Consider the following 27,605-nt stretch of genomic DNA (forward strand, 5'->3'; position numbering starts at 1 on the left):
AGCTTTCTCACTTGCACACTCTTCCTATACTCATTCCTAAACTCATTCCTTGAGACCTGGGGTCTTATTATTGGTCTTTTCTTACTTCTTAATCTTTCCTTGTTGAACAAGATAAATCCTTTGTTCCACAGTCTTCATGGATAACCTCTCCAGCAAATTCTTCTGAGCGATTATTAAATATCTTGACTGTGAAATTGTGTGGAGACTTTTGGAACAGAAGAGAAAAGATGTGAACTCAGCACTCACATTATAGAACTGGGAGAGGCAGCCACGTATTTTGTGGCACATGAGTCTTGTAAAATATGTAAGGGTCAAAGAAATACTCCAGACTTCATCAGTTGGAAAACTGGGGTTTTGGAGTAAAAGATTCTATGGATTTCTCTGTCACCTTGTGTAAGGTCGCTGTTAGCTTGCCTGATGGGAGTGCTTGGCACTGCAAATCTCTGTGCAGGCAGGCAGCAGCCTGTGCAGGTAGGCAGGAGCCTGTGCAGCACCAGGGCTGAGGGGTACTGCAGCTGGGGAGCAGGAGGCTGCTCTGAGGATGGACTCCTGGAGAGCGAAGGCAGCAAGAGGCTGCTTGGTACATGACGGAACCTAGCCAGCTCCTGGGAACATGTTTCCCCAAAAACAGAATGTATCCTTCTAATAACTGAATTGTACTGTTGTGTGAGTCTTGTGATGAGGTTTCTCCCCTGGTCTTTTCTCAGCCGGGAGATTTACTTCTATTACTATAATTTATCAGGTATTCCACTTTAACCAGTGTGTGTGACACATGGTAAGGTAGATTAAAATCGGAACTTTATGACTGTTTATACCAAACAGTTAAGCAAGAAAATGTAGAATACACCCTTGGGAAAACATCAGTCATTTCAACTACACACAGGTTTGTCACTGATGGATTTTTGCGTAGAATCACCCACCAATGCCATTTCCTGCTTTGAAAGTGAATAATGCTTGCCTTCTCTCTGAATACAACTTTATCAGCAGCTGTAGATGCTTTGGAACACCTGTCTAATTTTGATACCATAGTTCTTTATTTACTAGTAAGAAAGCAATATGGTACTTTGCTTTGGTCAAAATACATTGCATCTACTGTTTATTTCTCATGTAGTAAGGGCTTTACGCCATCAGAGACCTAATATGTTCTTAAGAAATAAAGGTATGTTCTACATTTAGCTTTTGGGAATTCACAAATGCATATTGTATGACAATTGTTCAATCTAGAAACTAGATCTAGAAAGATGTAGAAAGAATCCAGAAAATTTCAGCATTTGCCCCCATTCTGCAAAAGGTAGATCTTTCCTTTTCTTTAGTTTTTTGAGACTCATCTGCCTTCTGTGTTGTTTTTTTTTTTTGTTTTGTTTTTTTTCCATAATAACTGCTCATGTTTCAGAGGTAATTTGAATGAATTTTTTTTTCCAGGCATAACTTACCCTTCAGATAACTTGCACCCCTTTCAAATATCATGCAGATAATCCAGTATTTTTGATAACTCTTACTGGTTCTCCATAGCTATTAGAGAATTAGAGATAGAAGAGAAAGAAATATTAGAGCAAATTTCCCCTTATAACACACACATGCATGCATCTCAGCGCTGCAGAATCAGGAGTTGTTTTGTTTATTTGGCTTGGTTTTTGTTTTCTACAAATGAACCCACAGCTTACCCACATGAAAATGCACAGTTTTCCTTAAGCATTCTGTGGTGTATTTCATCAGGCCTCTAACTTGAATGTTCTGACGTCATATAAATATTTCTCTCTCTCTTTTTTTTTTTTTTCCCCTGTACTTTGCCCTGTAGCCTTATCTTCATGTCAAAATTAATTTTGGGCATGTTCATGGAGCTGATTGCAAGCAGATTCGAACTTGTTCCCACCAGGAGTTGGCTGGCTGGATGCCAGCCCCAGCCACATTGCAGTGTCTGAGCTGTTGAGCTACACTTCTCAGCAGGTCCCATTAAATGCATCCGAGCACCATGCAGGTAGGGCCACAGCTTGCAGCTGGGAGGCAGCTTGTGCCTGCCTAGGTCAGAGCCTCAGTAAGGAGAGCTCACGCCTGCCTGCAATTCCATGGCAGAAAGACTCTTATCTTTCACAGTCTCCCTCCTTTCAGAGACTCAAATAAGGGAGACATCTAATAATCATCTGTACTTATCTATACTGTTACTTGAACCCCTTTCCCATGTTGTAATGTTTTCTTTCTGGTGGGTTTCCTCTTTTGGTTTATCTTATAACACGTTATGAAACCTTTTATTATGGCTTATGTACTTTGCTAATTAAAACTCATGTTCTGTTTTTACTCCTCTGCTTTTATCTCCAGAGGGATGGTGGTGCAGGGATGCTTAGACTTACTAGCATACGTATTCATTTGTGCTTTTTGCCTGATCTCTTTCTGAGTTTAGTTGATTGGAAATTGCCAGTGTGGTTTTACCAGTCTGTCATTATACTTTTCCTCTAAAGGTAATTTAACATTTAATATGTCTTTTTCAATAACTGTGATCTCCCTTCCATCTCTTCATCCCTTAGTTTACTTTCTTCCCAAGAGACCTTCTCTGCCTGAGAAGACCTTCTCTGCCAAGAGATCTTCTTTTGGCGTTGGCTCAAAATCACAAGACACAATTAATTTTTCAAATCTCATCAGGGTGGGAGTATATCTTATTTCTCAAGAGAAATCTGAAGTATTTATGAGGAATTTTGCAAGTATTCCCACAACCATAAGAACTCTGCCTTTCTACTTCTGGAAAGGCTCTCCCCCTGCACCTTTCTCCAGATGTCCTCTACCACAGCTGCTACTCCCCCACAAGCAACATCTGAGCCCCAGCCAGTTTCAGTTTAGGACCTGCTTGAGTGGATATGCTATATTCGGTATCCCCCCTCACTGGATTCTTCTTCATTAAGCTCAGCTTGAACCCATGTAAACACAGGTTAAGTTTACTGTTAGCAGGACAGTGATGTAGTTATGCTTTCCTTCTTGGGCCCCTCTAAAGATGCACTTTAAGCCCCTAAGGAAGGACTGCTCTTCCCTCCCAGCTCTGAAAACTTAAATGATGGTAACTTTGTGCTTTATACGATTGGCATGGTTACTTTATTTTATTTTATTTTATTTTATTTTATTTTATTTTATTTAGTTTCTTGCTTCTTTGGGATTTGTTGAGTGTTGCTATTTATTGTTTAGGAGTTTGCTTTCTGTTTACATCTGTGCTTATATCGGTCACTTTGATTTTGGTGGCATGGTGAAAGAGCAGTTGGTAGGAAGAATGTCTTATTACCCCTCCATTACAAAGTGAGAAACAACTGGCAAGAAACTTCTCTCAGCCTTTGAAGTTTGCTTGGGATTTTATTTCCCTTCCCTTCCCTTCCCTTCCCTTCCCTTCCCTTCCCTTCCCTTCCCTTCCCTTCCCTTCCCTTCCCTTCCCTTCCCTTCCCTTCCCTTCCCTTCCCTTCCCTTCCCTTCCCTTCCCTTCCCTTCCCTTCCCTTCCCTTCCCTTCCCTTCCCTTCCCTTCCCTTCCCTTCCCTTCCCTTCCCTTCCCTTCCCTTCCCTTCCCTTCCCTTCCCTTCCCTTCCCTTCCCTTCCCTTCCCTTCCCTTCCCTTCCCTTCCCTTCCCTTCCCTTCCCTTCCCTTCCCTTCCCTTCCCTTCCCTTCCCTTCCCTTCCCTTCCCTTCCCTTCCCTTCCCTTCCCTTCCCTTCCCTTCCCTTCCCTTCCCTTCCCTTCCCTTCCCCCTTCCCTTCCCCCTTCCCTTCCCTTCCCTTCCCTTCCCTTCCCTTCCCTTCCCTTCCCTTCCCTTCCCTTCCCTTCCCTTCCCTTCCCTTCCCTTCCCTTCCATTTCTATTTCTATTTCTATTTCTATTTCTATTTCTATATTTCTATTTCTATTCTAATGTATATCTTTAACCTGTTAGCTCATTGTTACTTAGTATGTAGCAAATCCTAAACTGCAGCTGTTTGTGTTGATGAGTCATTGTTACAATAGAGATAGATTTTTCACAATATGTGTTTAACCTGACAGTAGGTATGAATGTGTCACCATTCAGTCCTCTTGACTTCTATATCAACATTAAAACAAATCTGAAGGAAGTGGGCAGCAAGAGAGGTTTCTGTTTGTGCACCTGGAAGACGTTTGAGAAAAAACAATAGGAAAAAGAGAGTAAACCAGAAGGTTTACCTAAGGAGGTACCTGTGGTTTGAAATACTGCACAGACCAGTATGTTTAATTAGATTAATTGAACTTCTCAAATGATATATATTTTTTGTGTTTGTATTTATATGAATGTACTAGGCATAAAATAATATAACCCTTTAAATTTTTGCAAGAAAGTTAGTATGTTAAAAAGGAAGTTATTGGTGTGAAAAATGCCTAGACTGTCATATTCTTTATTTTGTAGATGGGAAATATTTTAACAATGCATTTCACAGTCTTTTAATAAACATAGCATTGAAATAGTTGTTGACGTTTTTCTTGGCTTTCAATTCAGATACCATATTTTAAATGACACTTGATAAATAATTAGGAAAAATATAGGTTTCCACAAATGAAAATAACTTTGATAACTTTGTGAAAATAGGATGTGTTTATTGGCATTTTAAAACAAATAACTCATAGAAAAGAGTACTGAATATTAATATACCCTGATGAAAACTCTTCAAAATCAAGAACTGAATGTATCCCAAAATATGTTCCATTTTTTCACCTTCTAAAACTGATTCTTCAGGTCATGTGAGAGGTGTGTTGCTAGGGAAGATGAAAAAGAACCTCACTACCTAACCTTGTGTTTTTTGTTCCCTTACCTTTAAAAATAAGAAGAACACTTTGTTCTTCTTCTTCAATGCCATTCTGAAACTAGTGCAATAAAGGAGTGTATAAAAGTAATTTTCTGTTTTGATGCCTATTTCAAAATTGTCAAGTTAACAATATAATAGATCTACCAAAAATGTAAATTGATTTTGAAAAACAGTATCAACCCAAGAACTGTATAATGCTTGCATTGTCTAACTTGAGTTCCCTACTTTTTTTTTTTTTTTTTTTTTTTTTTTTGTCTATAGACACCCTATTTTTGGCCATCAAATTGTTGGGAGCCGGAAAACACAGACTATGGTCAGTGTGGAAATCTTTCCTATTTCTCTCGGGATTATGTATTATATGAATGAACACATCATTTTAGTCTGTCTTGTTTAATCATCCCACTATTAAAAACATAATTAATGTCATGTAATTCCTATGCAAAAATTGCTGATATTGAAACAAATGTGTTGTTACCTTTTTCAAAGTTTATTAAAGTGAGAGTCAGATTTGGTATTATTCTGAGAAAAAAAAAAAAAAGAAGAAGCCTCAAAGTGCACCAAAACCTACGTTTCCATTTACACTTTCTGTTTCCTTCAGGAAGTATAATCATTTACAGTGACAAAATCTCAGGGAAGCAGAGAACATTTTATTGATAGCTGTGCAATAGTTATTCTCAGATTCAGACCCAAAGATGTAACTAGTTTAGATCTCTTATTTCTGACAAACAACAGAAAAAAAAAAGAAAAAGTATTTGTTATGAAAACTAATATGGTTCTAATATGAACTGTATTAGAAAATACCTTATTTATTTCCCTGTTTTGTGGATTTCTATTCACAATTTATACATTATAATTATTTATGTGTACTTTGGAAATTCTAAACATAATAGGTATTAAAGTATTGCAAAAAGCCTTAGGCTAAGCTTTTCAAAAATGGTAACTAAAATTAGGTGCCTCTGTACAGCAAACAATGACCTAATTTTTCAAGAAAAGGAATTATCTATGAACTGTCTCCTGTTCATTCTAGTGCAAACTGTAAGTACTCAGCTCATCTGAAGACCAGGTCACTTATTTAGGGCATAAGCATGTGCATGATAGCTTATCTTTACAAAAACTAAAATTTGGAGTGTCTACAGCCTTTTGGAAATTTAGGTTGGTATTCACTTGTAATAAGGTTTCAACCTCAGCTCTTGGAAGCTGAAGACCCCAGGGATCAGTGTAAGGGTGGATGGTTCCAATGGACATTTCTTGCTTTTCTGGAGCTGACTTAGTTTGATTTCAAATACGTTGCTAAATAAAACAATTTCATGCTGAGATTTTCAGCAGAGATGAGTGCCTTCAATGTAAAGTTTGCAAAGAGTGCCTCATTCTATAGAATGAGAAAAATGCTCATTCTTCTTATAACATGCTGATAAGTGAAGATGTCCAACAAGTAGTTATCAAAAGCTACAAAGGAGCAAAGATTCACTCATACTGCATCTGAGTGATCAGCCACTCCATGCAAGGGAATTAATCTCTGAAGGAGAAATGCTTGATTTACCACTTATTGCAATTTTTTTTCTTCCCTTGAAAGTGTTATTTGCTTTCCTCAAAGGGACACTTCAATATAGTCTTCTAATATGTTAAAGATCAGAAAGTAATTTGTTGTGGTTTTAAGAGACATTGAGTTGTTCAGCTCTAGTGTGTATGACATTACTGGGAGAATTTTAATAAATAAGCATGCACTTATCAGCTGTGAACTTGAGATCAGGTTGAGAAAGTTTCTATTAATATCCTTTAATCTAAATTAGGAGAAACTATAACTTTCTAGTCACAGCTAGTCACTGGCTTGGGCAATGAATTATATACATTAGTCAGTCAGTGAACAGAATTCTTACATAATCTATGCATTTTTTTCATGCCAGAAACACAAAATTTAATTTGCTATCAGATTCTTCCCTGTGTTGAGCAGTAAATGTACTGGCTTGAGATCTTTTGAGATTTAATATAAGACTTGTAAAATATGTTCCACAGGTGAATTTAAGTTCTTCTGTTGCAGTTAGGTGAAGGAAGGGAAAATCCTAACCCTGCCATGTCATTTCTCCTTTGGAATCAAGAGCCTATAAGTCACCTACCTACAGCCTACACTAGACCTACTTAAGGCAGCTGTGAATTGCCAGAATTGGCTAAGGCTAGAGCATTCACAGGAAAGTAATTTTTTATAATAACTTTTCAATAGTATTCTTATTGGGTTAGCCTCTTCCCAGTCCCAGAAATTAGCCTTTGCCTTGTGGCCTGAGGATTTTTTATTTTTTTTACTGATAGCTTTCTCTGCATACAAACAGAAGGAAGATAAGGGAACTAAACAAGCTCCTTGCAAAAAGGATCACATATCTGTTGTAAACAAATGGTCATCACAACAGTAAAGAAAACTCAAATGTATAATACTCAAAAATCCAAAGTAAATCTAAAGTAGGATTGAAGCAATTTGATGATATTAAATTCCATCCCAAACACACTCCAAAAAGGTTCTGCAGATTTTCACAGTAATTGTTACTTACTAGAAAGTATAATAAATAGAATTACAGATACATAAATGCATTTAGTACTTGTCATGTATTATTGTACTGTGCTGTGCTTCTGTTTTAATGGACATATCCAGAACAAGCTTGAATCTCTACTTCCTAAAACAAATGACTGGCAGGCATTAGGAGTCTCGCAAGCAAGCAAGCAAGCAAGAAATAGGCTTCCTCTGTAATCTTCGTTTATCAAAGCTAATAACAAAGCAAACCACTTTCTTTGCCATTGACCTAATTTTACAAGTCTTTGAAAACACACTAAAATTTTATTTTAATTTAAAAATTATACCCAACCATTTACGATTACTCAAGCATAGCTGGGCTACTGTCCAGAATGTAGAATACAGCCAGAAAAATAATTAAACTAGAAATTAAATGATCTTGAGGTACTGCATGTGTTAGTTTATTACCAGAGCTAACTAAAAAGGAAATATCCTTATATATTTGTAAAATAAGTTAGTATCTTCTCTAAAATATCATTTATTGACCCATATTAGACTTTAATATTACATATTTTCATAAAAAAGATTTATCTTAGGAAAATGTAAAGAAAAAAAAAACACAAACAAACAATCTTCCATAATTTCAAGAAACTTCAGGATACTTCTCATAATTAAGCCATAGTGCAGCACTGTGTCTTGGTGACAAAAACAGAGCTTGGACTAATTTACTGTACGTCAACATGGAATTGTATAGCCTTTGGCTATGATTTTAGCTATCAAAACAGTGATCAGATGGTCATTCTGAGGCTACTAAGAAAATGTTAATATTCACAAACTGTGGAAAATCTCCTTTTCCTTCCCTTGAAAATCATGCCATAAAATATGTCAGGATAAATGCCTCAAATTACAAATATTTTTTTAAATGTTGGGTTCTTTGGTTCTGTCTATTGAAGAACCATTTTAATGCCATATACCTTGAAGTCCACCCATACAAGACATATTGTTCTGTGCAGAACCCCATTGGATTCAGTGGGATTTTATTAATAAAAATATGCACATTTCACTTTTTTAGTATTATTATTTGTTGATTTTTTAAGTATGGTGTAGTTCAAGTCACTTTGCATTTCCTGTTTGTTAAGCCATGTTCCTGAATTAAAATTTGTTTTTGTAACATATAGAATTAGATTTCAGTTCAAAAAACAGGCTCTGGAAATGAATGAAGCAAATGGCTTAATTGCTACCTACCTATAATCATTTTTCTTTTCTTGTAGATATGATTTTTTTACTAACATATTTTTTTCTCTAGCAGATTAAAAACAGTTAATTTCATTGAGATATAATTAAAGATGGACACTTGTTAAATCCATTTAATCTAAGAATGGGTAAATATAATATCACATATGAAATTATTATTCCATATACATATGGCCTCAGCTCTCATGGGATTAATCCAAATCTCTTGGAGATGTAGTGAAACACAACTGCTGCAAATGTGATGAGTTTGAATTCTTACTATTCTCTTGTTTGAATGAGAAAACTAAGAAATATGAGGGGTTAGGAGAAAATTCCATTCACAACAAAATGCAAATTGTTTTTGAGTTTGAAAATCTCAAGCTTAAGCCTAAGCAAACAAAGGGAAATATTTGTGACAATGTAAGAGAATTAGAGAAAAAGAGAATAAGAATTTCAGATGTGTAGGTTCTGAAGGAGAATCTGTAACTTTTATTCATTATTTCTCATTTGCTTTTGCTGATATTTAGACTCAAAAGTGTCTGTAATATACAGTCCTTTTCTTACTCTTGACTATACATTTAGAAAAAAAAAAAAGAAAGACTCTCAAAGGAGAGTCAGAATAAGATTTTGAAAGTGCCACGATCATTTAAAATGCAAAAGAGTTTTGGACTACTAGAAGACAACAGTCAATTGCATCTATATAGTTGCAAGAAGATGCTGTTTCAGCATTGTAATTTTTGTGTGTGCCTTTCTCCCAGAGAAGTTAGAAATGGGTGAGTTTTCAGAATTTTAGTAGGTTACGGAGAATACAGTAAATAACTGATACTGCAATGTGAGTTTAAAAGCATGACTTTGTGTTCAATAAACGACAATAAATAATGTATTTTTCTATACATAAAAAGTAAATTCTTAAATTCTGCTGTTCTGAAGAATGACAAATTTTAAATTATGTTTAGTAAATTAGTAATTTATTATTTTTTTTTAGTAAATTTAAGTTTATGTTTAGTAGCCCTCTAGTTAAAGACATGCTGTGAATGCAGTGTTCTAGGAAGTTAGATCACTTGCAAGAGATAATGCCTTTATTAATTACTCCCTTTAAAAGTATATGCTTCTTTTCTGGATAAGAACAAGTGCTGCCTGTAAACTTCTGTGGCAGTTCTATAAACATTCCTATCCAGTCTGATTTACAGTAAAATATAGAAATATCTACTTCTGCTATATGAAAGTTGTTGTCTCAATGCAATTGTTCTCCAGCCTTTTTGTGAAAGCAAAAGTCCATCCATTTTATTTTTTCTTGATAATTCAACTAACCAGCAAGTCCATACAAAGCTTGCTTCTTAGAGATACTTTCTTATCATATAAATTAAACTGACATAGGCCTCTCTATGCTCAGCCTCTGTTGCTCCCTTCTGAACATGAGCCATAGCACCTGGCTCATTTACTTCTTCTCTGCAAAGCTTGCAGTCATTCTAAAGAGTACATAGTACATAGTGCCTGTAAAGTAATTGCAATCATGCATAATTTTTTTCATATATTGAAAATTTTTGCATAATTTTCTCTCTAGCGTTTGTTGCCTACTTCTTTTACATACCTACCTTCAAATTCCTCTCTGAAATGTTGATTATGTTTGGAATTTTCTTTCTTGCACATTTTTCTGCACTCTTGTGCTTGGAATAACTGGCAAGAAGGAGGACTTCTATATAGAGGATACAGAGGAGGCATTATATCCTTTACCCCAAATGCTCAGGCAGGATTCCCTTGGCAACAGCTTAGCAGTAAGCAGTCTGGATTTGAGAAATATTAAGCCCTATTGCATGCCTGAGCTCTGCTGGAAAACTGCATGTGCTCAGCATCTCTGGAAATTAATCCATAAATATGAGTCAGTAGCTTGGGGCAAAACTGGTAGCAGAGTAGCATTTTGTTCTATATAAATTGTTAGATATGAATAAAAATGTATTTGTTAAAATGTATGCCTTGAGAATTAGGAGAAATTTACTAATATGGTGTAAATAGCTTGTGGATAGCTCTGTAATTCTATAATCTTGATTCTTGATGCCAAATATTTATTTTTTCAACAGTTTGTGTCAGCAAGAGTATGTCAGCAATGACTCGCACAAGCAATTCTCTTAGGTTCTTAATAGATCCCTCTTTTAAGGACCTGCCTCAAAGTATCTCAAAATTTACTCTATTTCCAGGTGTAGTAAGAAACAGACACTTTCCACCAGACTCAACTAATCTACTAATATTTTTTTTTATAAGACTGGGTCGTAGCTCTTTAAGTGAGTGGCTTTTCTTTGAGAAACTACATATACAGAATGTGTTGGCTAAGCTCTTGGTGACAGGTCTAAGTGAGGACTACAATCTATCAAACAGAATTGTCCCTCAAGAAATGTGGCTGGGTCCAGTGCTTGCTATGCACAAAATTTAATCTGGGCAGAACACAATGAAAAGTACTTTAGGAAAGAGACCTGTGTTAACAGAAAGACGGACTAGGTGACCTACAAGTGTTTTTTTTTTTTTCACTCTGGATTTATTCCATTATATTACTCTGTAGAGCTATATCATTTACTCATTAGGAGCTATCTCAGTCATATAAATGATGAAAAGAAAGTCTCACTTCAACAAACATGTCCTGAATTTTGTTCTGAACCTTGCTAATTCTGACATTGACAAACCACCACAGAGAGGGCTCTGTAAGCAGGAGACATTTCCTGAAAATGCTCTCCAATCAGCTCACAACTTCAGAGTTTTTTACTTACCCAAATTTTTCTTTCCATGTATGTGTAAATTTCCATAATATGTGTAACATGTAAAATGTGTTTGGCCAAGGCGTTTGTATGCACATTAAAGTATGTACAGCATTACTTTAATAGCTTTAATTAAAAGCATTGATAATCTGCATCCAGGCCCCATATAAATAGAGATATAATCTATCAGAATAAGTTCTGAGATTTATAAACATAACTCATAATGTTCAGAATTACTTTCAAATCACAGTTTGTGTTTTTTGTTTGGTTTTGTTTTTCTGTTTCATTATTAATATGGAAATTAGAGCTTTCAGGCCGTGACAAAAAATGTATTTTTCTGTAGCCTTGCTACTGCCAGCCCTTTGCTGGGTGGGCACTGAGTAACTGACACCTTTGTCAAGTAATGACCGTCTTCTGATGCTGTCCCTGTAGCTGGCTTTTGCAGTTTAGAAGAGAATGCTCTCCATCTTTTGTCTTCTCATCCTTGTCTTGAATTGCACATGCCCTAAGTGGTTTCTATGCAAAGTCAGTGTATTTGGATTTGTTAGAAATTTTATATCAAATTCATATGAGCCCCTATTAAATGAGAACCTGTGAGGAGATATGATTTTTTTTTTATTTATTATTTTTTTGTACCAATGCAGGTGATTAAATTATTGAATGCAAATTTGCAAATTGAAAGCATTAAGATAATATCAGGAAGCATTAAATAATTCAATGGATACAATTTAAAATAAATTTTTCAATGCAAATTGAAAGCATTATGATAATATCAGGAAGCATGAAGTAATTCAATGGATACAATTTTAAATTAGATTTGACAGCACGATATTCCTTAACTGATCCCATAATTTAGGTGGGTTGGGTGGTCTTTATTCTGAAACCTTTTTTTTTTTTTTTCTTTTTTTTTGTCAACCTGCAGAATTTTATCAGGCAACATAATCTGAGGAATTTTCTGTGTAAAAGATGGATTTGCCTTTTCTAGTTCTTGAGCTCTCTGTTAATTTGAAATTGGTTTTCTTTCTTGCCCTTGGTTAATATAAAAATTTGTAATTAATTTGGCTCTACTCTTCTAAATTTATAATCAAATCACATTCCTTAAATGATATAGAACTATTGTGATCAGAGATTAAAGGGTAGGACTATTGGTAGATATTATCGGTATTAAATGGTAGGACTATTCCAGAAATTATGTTTTTGACCATTTGGCAGTTTAGAGCACATAAACTGTCACAGTCTTACTTGTATTGAATGTTCTTAGCTTTTACTGAAAAGTGTAGTTCTTGATACATGAGGCTGACCCATTTGTCCACCTAAAAGAAAGTTATCCTTTTTTTTTTTTTTTTTTTAAAGACTAAGTGAAACTCACTAGCTGTCACAAAGAGAAAAAAAATACTTTTTTAGAGCTGACCTAAAGATGGCATAAATAGCCCTGGAAATCCTGATGCTTAAATAAGATAGTTAATTTCATTTTTTCTATTCTGTAGTCATGCTCTGTGCCGATTGTCCTGTAATTCTGCATCTAACGCAGACATTCATATATGGAGAACTTCTGTCTGCCCACAGGGCACTTTGAAACCCTTGGAGCTTACAGTATTTCCTTTTTCCTTGCTCTTTAAATATTGACTAGGCAGGTACACACTGACTCTGAAACCAGAATTTTGACTCAAAGAGACTATAAATTTAATCTGGCCTAAGTGAAGAAAATGAGTGTTTGCTGAGAGTTACACCCACCATCTGGGGCTGAATCAAGCTGTAACACTATTGGCACTAGGACAGTTATGTAAGGAGTTTAAGTTTGTGTACATGGTGGTTGATGCGTAGGTGGCATTATCTGTGGTCTTCAGAGGTCCAGTTGTACTTCCATTGAATTTAGCTGAAGCTTTTTCTCTGCTCTGTGGAGCAGAGATTTAGGCCCCTTTTAGAAACAAGTTTAAATTCCCAACTTTAACTATTGGTTGGAAGCTCTTTTTTTTTTTTTTTTTTTTTCCTTTCAGTAAGTGTACATAATACAGTGCATTATCAGTCCAGTTTCTTGATTCTAGAATAAAACCTGTAATTACCAGAAAGAAAGAAAAAAAGAAAAAAGAAAAAAAAAAAAAAAAAGGTTTCAGTGAGCTTTCAAGTACAATTGAGCAGCCAAGAGCAAGAAACAAAGGTAGTTAACCATGACAATGGATTATTTTGGATATATCAGTTTAAAAACTTGCAAGAGAGAAAGCCCAGACACCATCTTCATGCAGCTATTTGTAGAACACTTCTGATTCTCATTTTAAACTCTCAAATTTTCCAGGTTTTGTGAACATCTGAGCAGAGTTTTCCAAAGTGTGTTTTAGTACTGTTTTGTGGTTCAGATGCACATTTATATACGTCGCTGGCCATCTTTCATTATGAATTGCTGCATATTAATACTGTGTTTAAAATGGCTGGAAAATCAGTTTTCTCATGCTAATCAGTAACTTGTAAAGCATATAGCATCTAATACACAGTTCACTTTAGTGGAGGCAATTATGTTGATTGCAAAATCCATCAGAATACACTGGCACTAAAAATAAGATGGTATGTGGCAGTCCATATATAGTAAATTGAGGTTATTAATCAGACCCTGTTCCCTGCTTATCATTCATCCATATGTTAAGCATTTTTCAGCACCCTTGTCAGAGAATGGCAAAGGCATGCAGCTCTGCAACAGAAGGTAAGCGAGAGCTGTGGGTGTCAACAGTGTAAGCAGGGGCAAAGTCCTCACCGTCAGGGTTGTAAGTGAACAGGAAGGTCCTGGCTTCAGCCAGGAAGTCAAAGCAGCACTGGTAAGGTTCAGGGCTGGTTACAGGCATACCTAGTGTAGCTCAAGCAGGGGCCATGGGAAGTAGCTGTGCTTAAATTCAGCTCCTGGGCCAGTGGGTGCCACAGCAGAGGCTCTGGATGGGCTGCCTGGGGCATTTATAGTTCCTTGGAGCACTGAGGGTCCTGAGCAGGGTCCTTGGGGGTCACTTTCAGTAAAGGTGGCCCTTTTATTTGTTGCATGTACTGCAAATGAATGGGCCTCCACCTGTGCTGCTTTAGAGTAGTATAGGCTCAAAACTAGAACCTGCTTCAGGACTGACCCAAAGAATAGCTGCAGTCCGATCTTCTTGTTCCTAACATAGGCAATTAATAGTACTCTCCTTCATAAAATGGTGATTATTGGCTAAATTTAGATACTTTTCCCTTTCTTTGAAGCCTTTCAAACTTTATTCATTCTTTCAGCATCCTTGCTTTAAAGCATAAACATTTCTGGCTCGGAAATGCCTTGTGTTCTAATACGGAGCAGTATGACCACAAGAAGATATGTAAGAACAAAAATAGAGTATTTTGACAACTTCCTTCCTTCAGGCACAAGAGCAAACTGCAGAATTTTACAGAGTCTGTCAAACTGCCAATACACTACAATTACCAAAGACCATCCGATAATGATGGAGTCTGATAATTCAATGGAATATGCAGTTCTAAACATCTCTCATTAACAGAACATAAATGAACACTGATGAGCTGAAAATGTCGTCTCCATTATTGTAATTTCCATTCTACAAATGCAGATGTTCATGTTTTTGGGGAAAAAATGGGAAACACAACACTGGGTATGATGTCATTAACTGCATCATGTTTTTGTGCTAGAAAAGCATATGTGAAGATAGAGAAGTGATAAGATTTTAGTATCAGAACCTTCCAGCAGATTTTTGTTCCATATCAAGCTGTAAAAACACTGAAAACTCATACAAACTATGGGATTAGAAAAGCAGACACTGTCATTCTCTGAAATGTCAAAGGATCGTGACTCTGCTTTGAGACAGGAACAGGAGACTCACTGACATCACTCCCCCCGCCCCAACGCTCAAGGTCAAGTTACATGTTTCGGTGCAGAAAAGGAATGGTACCAGCAAAAGGCAGCAGCATCCATATTTCAGATCTCATTGCTCTAAAAGCTGAAAGAACAAAAACATATTTTTCTGTGTCTTCAAAGGTTCTGGCTGAAAATAAGAGATTTTCACATTCTTCTTGCATTCCAGCCTGTTAGTGAGTTTCGCTATGGACAAGCTGAGGATTTATGCCAACAAGAGTGTGAACTAGTGAACTCAAATTCCTGAGCTACTGCCACCTTCTCATGTGACTATAGTAGTTCTTACATAGATCCTCAAACATGCACTTTTATAATAAGGATGTAATTGTTAGAACATTCTTCAGAACTATTTTCTTCTTCTTCACTAGTAAACACGTCATATTTCCCAGATAACTAAATCTTTCTTGGGCATATTCTGGCACCTAGAAATATTTTTGACTTAGAGAATCTAGGCCACTGGTATTATAACCTTTAGATTCCTGAAAGGGAGGGCGTCTGGATATTCCAGAGAAAATGTCTGAAGCCTGAACATGATTTTGTGAGTCTTGGCTAAGGTATGGACATAATGAAAAACAAGCATTCTTGTATGGACTATATGCCATGGAGCTGGAGCAAATAGGTCATTAAAAGAACGCTGGGGGAAGATACTGCAATGCACTCACACAGTGAAGACAGGGTTTTCTTGGACACAATATCAGGTTAATAGTATGGCAAGCTAATTCCATTCTCACCTACTCCTGATGACCTGGTGGTTGTTTTGCCAGTGCTGAGAACTCAGTGATCTGAAGATGCTTCTTTTGTTAAAGCCTGCCCTGACAGAAAGGTGGACAGTCAACCACCTCTACAGCAGTGACTTCTGTTGGATGTAGCAGGAGATGCTAATCCCAGAATATATCCACTGTGGGACTCAAGGAATTGCTAAACTAATTAGGGGTGCCTCTAACAGGGACCATGAATATAGGGTTTACAAGAGATTAAGCATGCGCAGAGAGCAGGGAGATTGTTTTGTTTCTGTTCAGATGAAATTAGGTTGCTTGAAATACACAAATTTTAACGCTCAGAATTATTAGAACTGTCTACACATTTCTATTAAATATACACTTTATTGCTAATATTTTCAAGGAATTTATGAATGGTTTTCATGTTCAGTAAATAACTGATTTTGAAGGAAAAGAGAGGAAAATGCTTCACTGTCAGAGGACCTAAATAACGAATAGCATTTTTGTTCTCAGTATTTTCCTACCACCGTACTTATTGTGGATGAAGCCTAAGTACAAAGGAATTCATCCCCTCACATTTTTGTGGCATTTCAGCATGCATGCCAATGCATTAGTGTAACTGTATCGTATTATTAAAATGGATGGAAACTGAGGCTATAGAAACTCTTTGACTGATGTACTTGTTGTGTGATTAGTGGATTTGTATCTGTATTTATAAATTTTGCAGACATGGAGATTGCACTGGGGGGATGTAGGAGTATAACAAACAGAGGAAGTGGCTATGGCTTCTTAAGGGAATGGAAAGCAAAAAAAAAAAAAGTGAAAGAAAATAGATAACACGTACAAAATGAGGAAAAAATAGGCAAAAACTGTGTCAAATTATAACTACATTTTGCATCAAGTAACACTTGTAACTGCAGCTGGAGTTACAAGAAGTGTTTGTCATCAGTTCCACTGAAATAACATCCACTAGTGTGGGTTTCCACCCTCAGCAAGTTTGTGGATGATACAAAGCTTGGCGGAGTGGCTGACACACCAGAGGCCTGTGCGGCCATTCAGAGAGACCTGGACAGGCTGGAGAGTTGGGCGGAGAGGAACCTCATGAGGTTTAGCAAGGGCAGGTGCAGGGTCCTGCAGCTGGTGAGGAACAACCCCAGGCACCCATACAGATTGGGGGCTGACCTGCTGGAGAGCAGCTCTGCAGGGAGGGACCTGGGGGTTGTGGTGGACAAACAAGTTAACCATGAGCCAGCAGTGTGCCCGTGTGGCCAAGAAGGCTAATGGGGTCCTAGCCTGCACCAGGAGCAGTGTGGACAGCAGGTTGAGAGAGGTGATCTTCCCCCTCTACTCAGTTCTGGTGAGGCCACATCTGGAATAATGTTGTGTGCACTTCTGGGCTCCCCAGTGCAACAGGGATGTAGAACTTCTAGAGAGGGTCCAGTGTAAAGCCAAGAAGGTGATTAAGGGATTGGAGCATCTGTCCTATGCAGAAAGATTAAGTGAGCTGGGCCTGTTTAGCCTAGAGAAGAGGAGACTGAGAGGGGATCTTATCAACCTGTATAAATATCTGAGGGGACAATGTAAAGAGGGTGAGGCCAAACTTTTCTCAGTGGTGGCCAGTGATAGGACAAGGGGTAATGGGTATAAATTGAACCACAGGAGGTTTCATCGCCATATGAGGAAGAACTTTATGGTTCAGGTGACAGAGCACCGGAACAGGCTGCCCTGAGAGGTTGTGGAGTCTCCTTCTTTGGAGATATTCAAAACCCACCTGGATGCGATCCTGTGTAACATGCTCTAGGTGACCCTGCTTGAGCAGTTTGGAGTGGACGAGATGATCTCTGGAGGTCTTTTTCAACCTCGGCCATTCTGTGATTCTGTGATTTGTTAGACATAAAAATATATCTTTATGTGTAAAATATAACTGGTTTCACTACCTTAAAAAGCAAAGCCAAATATAAGATAAGCAAGTCCTTCTTCCTAGTAATTGCAACAATTATGTTCCTATATGAAGTTATTTCTCTTTGCTTCCATAGTGGACAAGTTAGCAGTTGGGAGGCAGGAGGCATGGCCCATTCCTAGGCAGAAACAGTAAATATCAGCTTGATTTGCTGATCATAGAGACCACAGACAAATTACAGTATTCTTACCTACACTGATCAAAAGATTCCTCCATCTCAAACATGAGAAGGTGCTCTCAAGTAGTGATACAGGTAAACACTGCTCCCAGACCTTAGCAGAAGGAATTGTGCTTCCCTGCTCATCTTACAGTTGGGAGAAATTGTGCAATATTTGGGATTCATGTGAAGAATCTGTTGGAAATGTACTTCATTAAAGAATATGAAGAATATAAAGAATAAAGACTTCAGGATCAAGTTTTTAATCTAATGCAAACCAATGTGCTGTATATGTAGCCTTAACTTTCATTTTCATCCCTGCATCCTTTCAGTATTTAGTTCAATTTTTTTAGTTACAGTTCTGTTCAGTCAGGATGAGGTGGAGGCAGAACAGATCTGCTGAAAGATTTTGGATTTAAAATAAATAAAATATTTCTCTTTATCTTTGTATCTAATACAAGGTACTCCTTTTTTAATTTTTTTGGTCTCATTATGTTCTATTTTAAATATTAGTTATAGCAGACCATACTGTATGAGACTTAAATCTTCTTTGGAACTAATTTTTAATTAAATTTTTTTCAGACTGAAATTTAGGGATTTCTAAGTATAAAATATAAAAAAAATAAAATTTTGTATACACATTCTTAAAAACCTATTTGGCTTATATAGAATATATGTATGTATGTGTATATATATTGGCATATATCCTAATAAAACTCTTACACTTTATAAGCAACACACACCATTTAAAAATCTTTTTGCCATTTTCTCTTTAACATGTTAGTTCCCTGGCCATGCAACTATATCATGCATTTTGTATATGCTGTCTGTTGCAGCTGTTGTAAAGCAGATTTTATAATTATTTAATGAATCTCTGTATCTGACCCATCATTTCAGTTACAATACTTGTAGCATTGATCCTGTATTTAAAGCTTTTTAGAATAGAGGGAGAAATTAAAATAAAAGAAGCTAGCAGCCAAATATAGATGAAGCCTCTAGGTCTCTCTTCTGCTGCATTTGTGAGATAGTAGCAAATCCTGTACCACTTTATTCTGTTTCAGCGGTTTATCTCTGCAAGCGGACAATGCAAAACAAAGCAAGGCTAGAGCTAGCAGACTATGAAGCTGTAAGTACCTGGGGAAAAGTACATTTCTTTGCTGGGCCTAATTAGCATGTAAAATAATGTTAAGCATGAGAACTACAGGCATTCTGTAGTTATCCAGCTTTTGCCAGCATGTGGGTCTGATATTGCTCAGAAGTCAGAAATGCTATTTGAGAGACAGTAGTGAAGGCTGGCTAGGCAAGAGTTGAGATTTTAGTCCGTCTCTAATTTTACTCTGCTCAGATCATCATGCCAGGATCAGAAACAACTGCTCGCAAATCCCACATACCCTTCAAGTGTTTGAAAGCAAATGTACTCTACACCATGTGAGGTTTGAATGAAGGATCTCTAGCAATGTGTTCAAAAGCATTTAGTAGCTGTAGAAGTATAAATCTCATTCTTAAAGGAGATGCTGGCACTTGAGTCTTGATCCCATCAGTTAGACTAGAGGCAAAGACAGTCAGAGCAGAGGCTCTTCCCACTCTTTGAAAGGCATCCTCTGCCCCAGGCAAGAAGGCAAGATAATTGGGGCCAGGAAGAGCAGGAGAAGGAGAGATTTTGATTAGGTGATGAGGATGGCACTCACCAAGGAGATGTACTGAATTCTGTCACTGTCTGCCCTCCCCCCCCTCCCCCCCCTCACGTTCCTGAATTTTTCATGAAAAAGTCAACAGAAAATTCGTGCACAGTCCTGGCTCTGCACTGAAAGCTGTCCAGCTGTGTTACTATGACATGATAGCAGGATAGTCAGCCAGACCTCCCAACATGCCAAATATTCCAGCCACAGCATCATGCTGATACACTTTATTGCTTCTTCCGGCACAAACTTGCTTTTCAGTGTACTGCACTGTGGGGTATGCATAATGTTATACTTACATGCCTTAGAAAATTCACCTCCAGTATACTATCCCTGAGAGCCTTTACTGGTATTGACAAGATCTCTAGAAAGTCTCCTCTCTCCTCTCTGCAATCTTTATTTTCAGTAAGTATTTCATAGAGATACCTCTGCAATACGTAGAAATACAGTTAAAACAACACATTTTTTTAGGAAGTTTACAGAGAATTCTTCATGTAATCTTAGTAAAAGCAGTGTACAGAGGTAACTGGGGTCTTTGTGGATGAAGTTAAGAACCTCAGCCTTCTGAGTATTATCATACTGCATACTGCTGCCTTTTAAGCTGGAAAGCACTTAGAAAAACTCCATTGCAGACCATAAAGCTGTTCTAGAAGAAAGATTTTGATAAGGTTTTGCAAATATTCTTACTGTTATTATTAGTAGGCTATAGCATATATATATTTCCTGTGTAGTAGTGAATAACTATAGTCTGCATTTATTTTAAAGTGGGGATCTCTGTGAATAACTTGGACGATTCCTATATTACCATAATATCCATAGTTTTTTGTTATTATATTTTAGTTAAATTTATATGTTGCCAACACAAGCCATTTGTATAAACAACTGATGAAAGTTGTCATGGGGATCGTCCAATATATGGAAAGTACTGCTGTTACCTCTCACAATTAAGTACTTCTAAAATGAGAATGTGGTTTTGTATTATTACAAAATTACCCAGCCAACACCCAGTACATAAAAATGCTTCAGAAATCCCGTGTTCTGCTAAGGGATTGTATCCACCTTTATCAAATTTTCAAAGCTAAAATAGTCAGGATATCCAAAAGAAGATAGATGTAGTATTCCATCCTGGTTGGTGTCAAACAAACATTTTATATGACAGGTAAGGTACATTTACATTGGTACACATATTATGGCTTATATTGCACCTTCTTTTTTTGGGGGGGGGGTGAGATTAGGGAGAGCGGTGGAGGATGGAAAGGTAACAGCCTAACCTAATAACACTGTGATGTATTTTCAGGAGAGTTTGGCCAGGCTACAGCGAGCATTTGCTCGAAAGTGGGAGTTTATTTTTATGCAAGCTGAAGCACAAGCAAAGTAAGTTCCTTTGAAGATGAGGATTTGGGGTTTGTGCATGTTTTTTGAAGGGAGAAGGGGATGAAAAAGTGATTGGACACCTCATATTTCAAATTGCTGTCATTAACACTGTTTCTTTTAAATATCCTATAACACTGACAGAGTAGACAAGAAGAGAGACAAGATAGAGAGGAAGATTCTTGACAGCCAGGAGCGAGCATTCTGGGACGTGCACCGGCCGGTGGTGAGTGCTGGTGGGGCTGCTCTGCCTATGAGTGTGACCACTGATGAATGTTAGCCTCTGTGGAGCGTTGGGGAAGTTTGGGAACAATTAAAAGGGCTGTAGGCCATGGGTTGGGGAGGATCTATAATTTATATCATTGTACTACTGAAGACTGCATACATGTTTATACTCAGTTTGGGGTTTTCAGTGAATAGATTTGTTGTGTCTGATTTCTTGAATCAAAAGATACCTTTCTTTGACTTTTACAGTCTCAAATGTTTTGCAAGGTACGAGTCACACTACCAAAATTATCAACATAACTAAAAATAGTTTTAAATAAATCTGAATATTTTATTATTTTTTTTTTCTTGCTAAGCCTTCCAACTTCACTGTAGTCATATTTTCAGGCTATTTTTAATGTACATAAAGGTTAGATATTGTTGGCTTTGAGCTGTGAAAGTCATACACTGACTTAACAAGATTTGCCAGAGCTCCTTGTCACAGTCCATCTGATATTATAAAAAAATAAAAGTCCTTACAAAATCAACTACCTTAGAGCTAAAACTTTGAGAGAGAATGCCAAATGTCACAACAATTCCAATTAACCTTTGAGAGGTGAATATTCACATCAGTTTGTTTTACTACAGAACTTTACTGCAGTTTCTCTTACGCAGCATTAAGCTTTCAATATCTATATGCAGTTTCATATCATTACCAATGAAACAGAATATGGACTATGTCTTCCACTGACATTTGAATAGATACGTAACTAAAACTTACTCATTTTTATTCCTCATTCTTAGATGACTGCAGTTATTACAACAGCTAGTTCTGATTTATATCGAGTAATTGTTTAGAGGGTGTAAGGTTGCATTGATGATACCTGTAGAAGAGGTAGGTAGAGTTAGAAAGTTTCAAATTAACTTGGACAGGGTCAGCTTGCACTTGTGACCGTGAAATTGGAAAAGTGGTAGAAGAAATGGATTTTTAGGTAGGATTTAAGAACATCAAGTAGAGAAAATCATTTGAAGTGAAAGATTCAAACCGCAGACATTAGATGCAAGAAAACTGGAACGTTATTATCTAGTCACTGGCATAAAACAAGGAAGGAAGACAGGAAAAACAATCTGCCATCTGATGTTCATAGGAGCTGCCAATAGAATAGACACAGAATGTTTCTATGGACCTGTAAAGTTTGAAGGCAAACAGCATTTGTATTAGCAGCAGAAATGGATTTAAGGGTTTTGAATTTGGGAATGAAGTGCTATTTACAGGTTTGGAAGAGAAGATGAATTGATGAAGTTTTGAGGTAAGATATAGTAGAGAATAAGAACTAGAGAATTAAGGTCACCAAGACAAAAGAGGAAAATGAATCTGATTAAGAGCTTTGACTGAACTGTGGATAAAGGTACCTGGTCCAGGTGATTTTTTTAACCTGGTTGTAGATATACCTAGGAAATATCAGAGACAAAAGATTGGCTTACAGTCAGCAATCTAGGCTCCTGACTTTGAGAGATATAAATAGAAGAATGGAGAGGGAAACACTGATACTTTGGCTGAACAACGCCTCTCGCTAGTTACTGAATAACTAGTTTTGAAAATGTTGTTATGAATTTATTCTCACAGAACCTTCTATTAAAAATAATAGACATTAAAAGAGGAATAGACAAAAGATTCTTAATTTATAATTTTTCATCTTTCGATAAAAATTTAGAAGCTAGAGACATTTTTTTTTTTTAACTGAAAGTGAATTTGGAGAACCAGATATTTCATTCTTAGCTTTTTTATTTGGGTATGTAAATAAACATTTTTCAGGATTTCTCACAGGTTTTCTGGTCCCTAGCTGCTTTATTTCTTACCTAAGTGGCTACCATGCTGGTACAGAAATTATACATATAAAATATAGTCTCTGAGTAATCAGAAAGTAGATATTTTAAAGAGTTGAAAGGGATAGAATAGGGAAGTAATTCATCAGTCCAAAATGACAGTGCAGCAGTGCACTAAAGGAATGGGAGACATGAAAAAAGAATGGCTGTATACAGTGAAACCAGGCGAGTATAACCCCACAAAAGGAGCATGATCTGAGTATCAGAAGTGTCACTGATATGACTGATAAGTTTAAAATAATGAAAATGAGCCAAAGTTTGATATGTAAAGAGCATTTGCCACAAAAACCAAAAAACAAAAAAACAAAAAAAAACATTATTTCATAGGTCCCAAGTCAAAATCAGTCCTGCAGGTGGCTACAGAAGGCCTTAGAAGATTTATGCCATACTCAGACAAATATTGTAGGTATTGCAGCCTGCAGAGTCTTCCTGTACAAGTTTTAATCATTCAAGTTCAGATACTAATCACAATAAAACTGTGGAAATACATCTCAGGGAAAGTTGTATAGACTCTCTGGAGATCCTGAGTAGCTGACCTACAATAAAGTCTATGTCATCATTTCTACACTATAGTTAGTACCTAAGATAGGTCTGAGACTAATGGCATTCACATATAGCAGCACATTTCTCTTTTGGAATGGCAGAGTAAACATATCTTAAAAGCCTTCCTTGTCTTTCCATCTGCCTAGAGAGAGCATTTCCTTAATTTTGAGACTTCTATAAATTACAGAGTATGGAACTGAGTGAAAATTGATTAGGAGGATTAGAGCTTCAGTCAAAAAGCAGTGACAAATCAAACTAAAGCAGGGAAGACTGTTCCTTCCAGGCAAAAACAAATTAAGAATTTGTTCTTGTTTGAAAAGAAATGTCAAACTCCTGGTTAAAGTCTCTATAAAAGAACTCTTAGCTTTCCTGAATTATTATCTCAATTTTAAACCCATAATCTTACATTTTCTAAAAAGGGACAAATGAGTACTGAAACAGTAAATCCCCTGAAACATTCTCAAATCCACATCAAATACACTAGCTGGAGAGTATCTATGGCTTGTTGTAAAATTAATTATTTTAGGTAGCAAGCAAGGAAAGCTGCTGTCTTGCTGCTACAAACTATTGAATGGACTCTTATTCTTGAGTTACGCATTAATGTAATTTAAATGAAATGCATAATAAATGCCTGTGGGGTACTTGCTGAGATTCAAATTAATTCAGAAGATAATGGAGAAAGTATCTTTTTCTCCTGAAAGTCATCTGTATACTGTTTCACTACAATAAGTTGAAAAAAAAATATTTTCTCCAAAAGGAAAAACAGTATTTGTGTAATTTAATGTAGTAAGGAAAACTATCAACGCTAGTTACATTTAGTATAGGATAGGAGCAATGGTAAGGGCAAATGTGGCTTTAAGACCAATTCACTGTTTCAGAAATACCTCTGATTTATAGATTTGGGGGTTTCATGTCATTGTTTCCTAGTAGCAAAGTAGGAAAAAGTAATGTTTTCATTTTTTAAAACCTTGTCAGCCATCCCACACCTTCATCTTTTCTATTATAACTTTTTATTGGATTCTATCTCCATTAATCTCATGTTACCTGTTTATATTTTAAAATTGTGTTTTATGTGGTCTGAACATGACCCTCAGCATCTGAGCCAGTAGGTAATAGTACCGGGTGTCTAGGGTCATGCAGCAGATACTTGTGGTTATTTGTTCTGGGTTTTCTTTTCTTTTCTTTTCTTTCATTTATTTTGTTTTTAATGACTTTTCCATCCCGTTCTTCAAGATCAGCCTCAAAGACTTGGCAAAAGACTGAATTTAACTTGGCCAATGTGGAGCAATCCTTCATTTCACACTTCATGTGCTACAAATCTTGGACTTTTTTGGGCCAGTTACGTGTTTAGCCTCAGAACACTGCTGTCTGCTTTATCATAATTTTTCATAGAGTTTTTAAACATCTCTAGGAAACAAACATAAATAATGCCATACTTCTCTAGTGATGTACCTGCATACAGGTTTCATGTCTTCTTTTGTGCCCGTTTCACCGTGTATCTTTACAAGGGAGTTACCTTTCCAGCAGACAGGGTGTGCAGCCGTTGCAGCTATTGGCAGTCTCAGACAACCATGCTTCTGGTAATGAAATAAAGCTTTGTACAATGCGTTATTTTCACAAAATAGTTATAGTGTTTATGATCCATATTTGCATCTGTTTGAGGCAGATATTTCTAAATCTGATAGTTAGCCTTCAAACTAGGGTCGATATGGAAGAATTTGTACTCTCATTATTTAGAGTTGTTATTTAGTATAATTCTGGAGTAAGGGTGGGACAGATGGGGAAAAAGGAATCTGGCTTCTTTTTCCCCAATAGTGCAACAAACTGAAAATGCTGAAATTAAAACTGAGGTTATGAAGAGGTCAGAAATTGTGAAATAGAACTGATGAGATAATGGAAGGACATAGAAAAATGAGATGATTTGGTTTTTAGTAAGACACAATTCTGGTAGCAACTAGGAAAATAAGTTGAAGTATTAAGAATAAGGAATGTTCAGAATAAATACAATGTTTCTGTGTGAATTCAGTTTGCTGCTTTAATCCAATTAATTCTGTCAAGTATATTACAGAGGCAGTTAATCAGTTTCTAAATTTCACTTGAATTCCCCATCATCACTTTCAGATATGTGGTTAGACTTTTCTGTTGTCATTTCTTTTCAAGTGAATAACCTAGGTTATTCTGTATGGAATTAGTAAAACAGCAGGTTGCTTTCTTTGGGGGTGAAAAAAATTGAGAAAGCAATAATGACTCTAAGTATTTAGCATAGGGACAACAAACCAGATGACTTTAACAGGTTTCCTTATGCAGCATAGTTGCAAATACTAGAATCTTCGCAAACACAAATATGAGATTATACAGACAATTGAAATTAATGCTCCTTAGCTTGAATAAATACAATGGATACTATTTCACAGAATCACAGAATCACAAAATGGTTGAGGTTGGAAGGGACCTCTGGAAATCATCTAGCCCAACCCCCCTGCCAAGCAGGGTCACCGAGAGCACATTGTGTAGGATCCTGTCCAAGCAGGTTTTGGTATCTCCAGAGATGGAGACTCCACAGCCTCTCTGGGCAACCTATTCCAGTACTCTGTCACCCTCACTATAAAGAAGTGTTTTTTTGTATTCAGATGGATAGTACAGATTTCTGTACAATAATTTCTGGTTCTGAAAGCCTGTCACTACAAACCTAAAATAGTCTATTGTAAATTAAGAATAATCAGAAATTGGATTAGCTTTCAAAAAGAATTAAGCATATCACTTCTGTCAGTAGCATATTATTTAGTACTGCTTCTGGTTTACTTTTACACAACTTAAGCCTCAAAAAATAAATTTCAACATCCTTTTCATTTGAATTTTGTATGCTATGTGTTTCTCTGATACACAAACCACTAAAAGAAATATTTTTAAAGCAATACAATTAAATCTTGTTCTCTTAAGGTGAAAGACCAGCTTTGTACTCGATCCATTTTTAAACAAGTAAGGATGTGAGAACATGAGAATACTTGCCAAGATTCGAGGTGCTTTATCTCATATGGATTAATTTTATGGGTTTATTTATTGTATTAAATTTCTTGAAAATCTCTGTAAATCTGTTTTTTCTCCTGTTCCAAGCAGATCCTCGCACAGCCATTGGAATTCCTTGTGTGTCTGATTCTATTCAGTAGTATTCAGTATTCTAGGTTGAGAAGGTTCCTTTTTTTTGTTTTTTTTTTTGAAATATGCTGAAAATCTTTGAAGCTTTAAGTGATCCTAAGTTCCATGCTGAGTGTGACTTCCCATATCTTACATTTTAAAACAATGGAGTTTTACCATACTGCAAACATAATTAAAGTTTTGTCAAACTAATTGATCAAATGTCTCTCTTTTTTTTCTGATGGTCTTGGAACCACATTTTTATTGTCCAAACAAGAAAAACACCTTGACAACTTGTAGTTAAATTTTTATCCATTGATTGCACTGCTTGCCACATTTTGATTAAGTCAAATCAAAACATAGCAGAGCAGAGCAACAGGGGACCTTCTGCCATTTTCATAGTAGCCAATGATCTTCAAATAAGTCCTTTAATAAAGCAAGTATTGATTTTACTAATTGGTTCAAATGGCAAGTTGTCTCTCCTTTACAAGAGATTGTCTATAGTGGGTTTAACTTATACTTAAATGGTTATGCCTGTATTTGCAGTTTATCAATAATTCATTATTTCTGCATCAGTATATTTCCAGTGGATGACACAAGCAGGTTTATTGGTCATTCATTTCAATTTAATAAATAACTTCAGTAACTTTATATCTCTGTCCTTTAATAAGTCAAAATAAAATTAGCTAACGAGGACATGTATTGAGCATTTAAATTCATTCTATGCTGCCTATATGGTTCTCTGTTAAAACCTCCAACAGGAGAGAACACTTAATCCTAACAAAGCTTTTATTAATTCTTACCAAGACAATCCT

At 36.4% G+C, this 27,605-nt stretch overlaps 1 protein-coding gene across 14 annotated transcripts in view; it reads left to right on the top strand.

The window, feature by feature from the left end:
- RGS7 (regulator of G protein signaling 7) overlaps positions 1–27,605 on the top strand; it is a 268,219-nt gene that overhangs the window by 184,732 nt on the left and 55,882 nt on the right. For all 14 annotated transcript variants that reach the window (XR_010830253.1, XR_010830254.1, XM_066993975.1 and 11 more), the window contains 4 exons: positions 5,040–5,091; positions 19,033–19,097; positions 20,948–21,024; positions 21,166–21,247. Coding sequence is in view for 12 of the 14 variants with exons in the window: in XM_066993975.1 (XP_066850076.1) it covers positions 5,040–5,091; positions 19,033–19,097; positions 20,948–21,024; positions 21,166–21,247 (276 nt within the window). In the remaining 2 variants the exon portion in view is untranslated. The remainder of the gene's footprint in view (positions 1–5,039; positions 5,092–19,032; positions 19,098–20,947; positions 21,025–21,165; positions 21,248–27,605) is intronic.

Source organism: Anser cygnoides, chromosome 3 (assembly GCF_040182565.1).
Source record: "Anser cygnoides isolate HZ-2024a breed goose chromosome 3, Taihu_goose_T2T_genome, whole genome shotgun sequence".
NCBI classification, from domain to species: domain Eukaryota; kingdom Metazoa; phylum Chordata; class Aves; order Anseriformes; family Anatidae; genus Anser; species Anser cygnoides.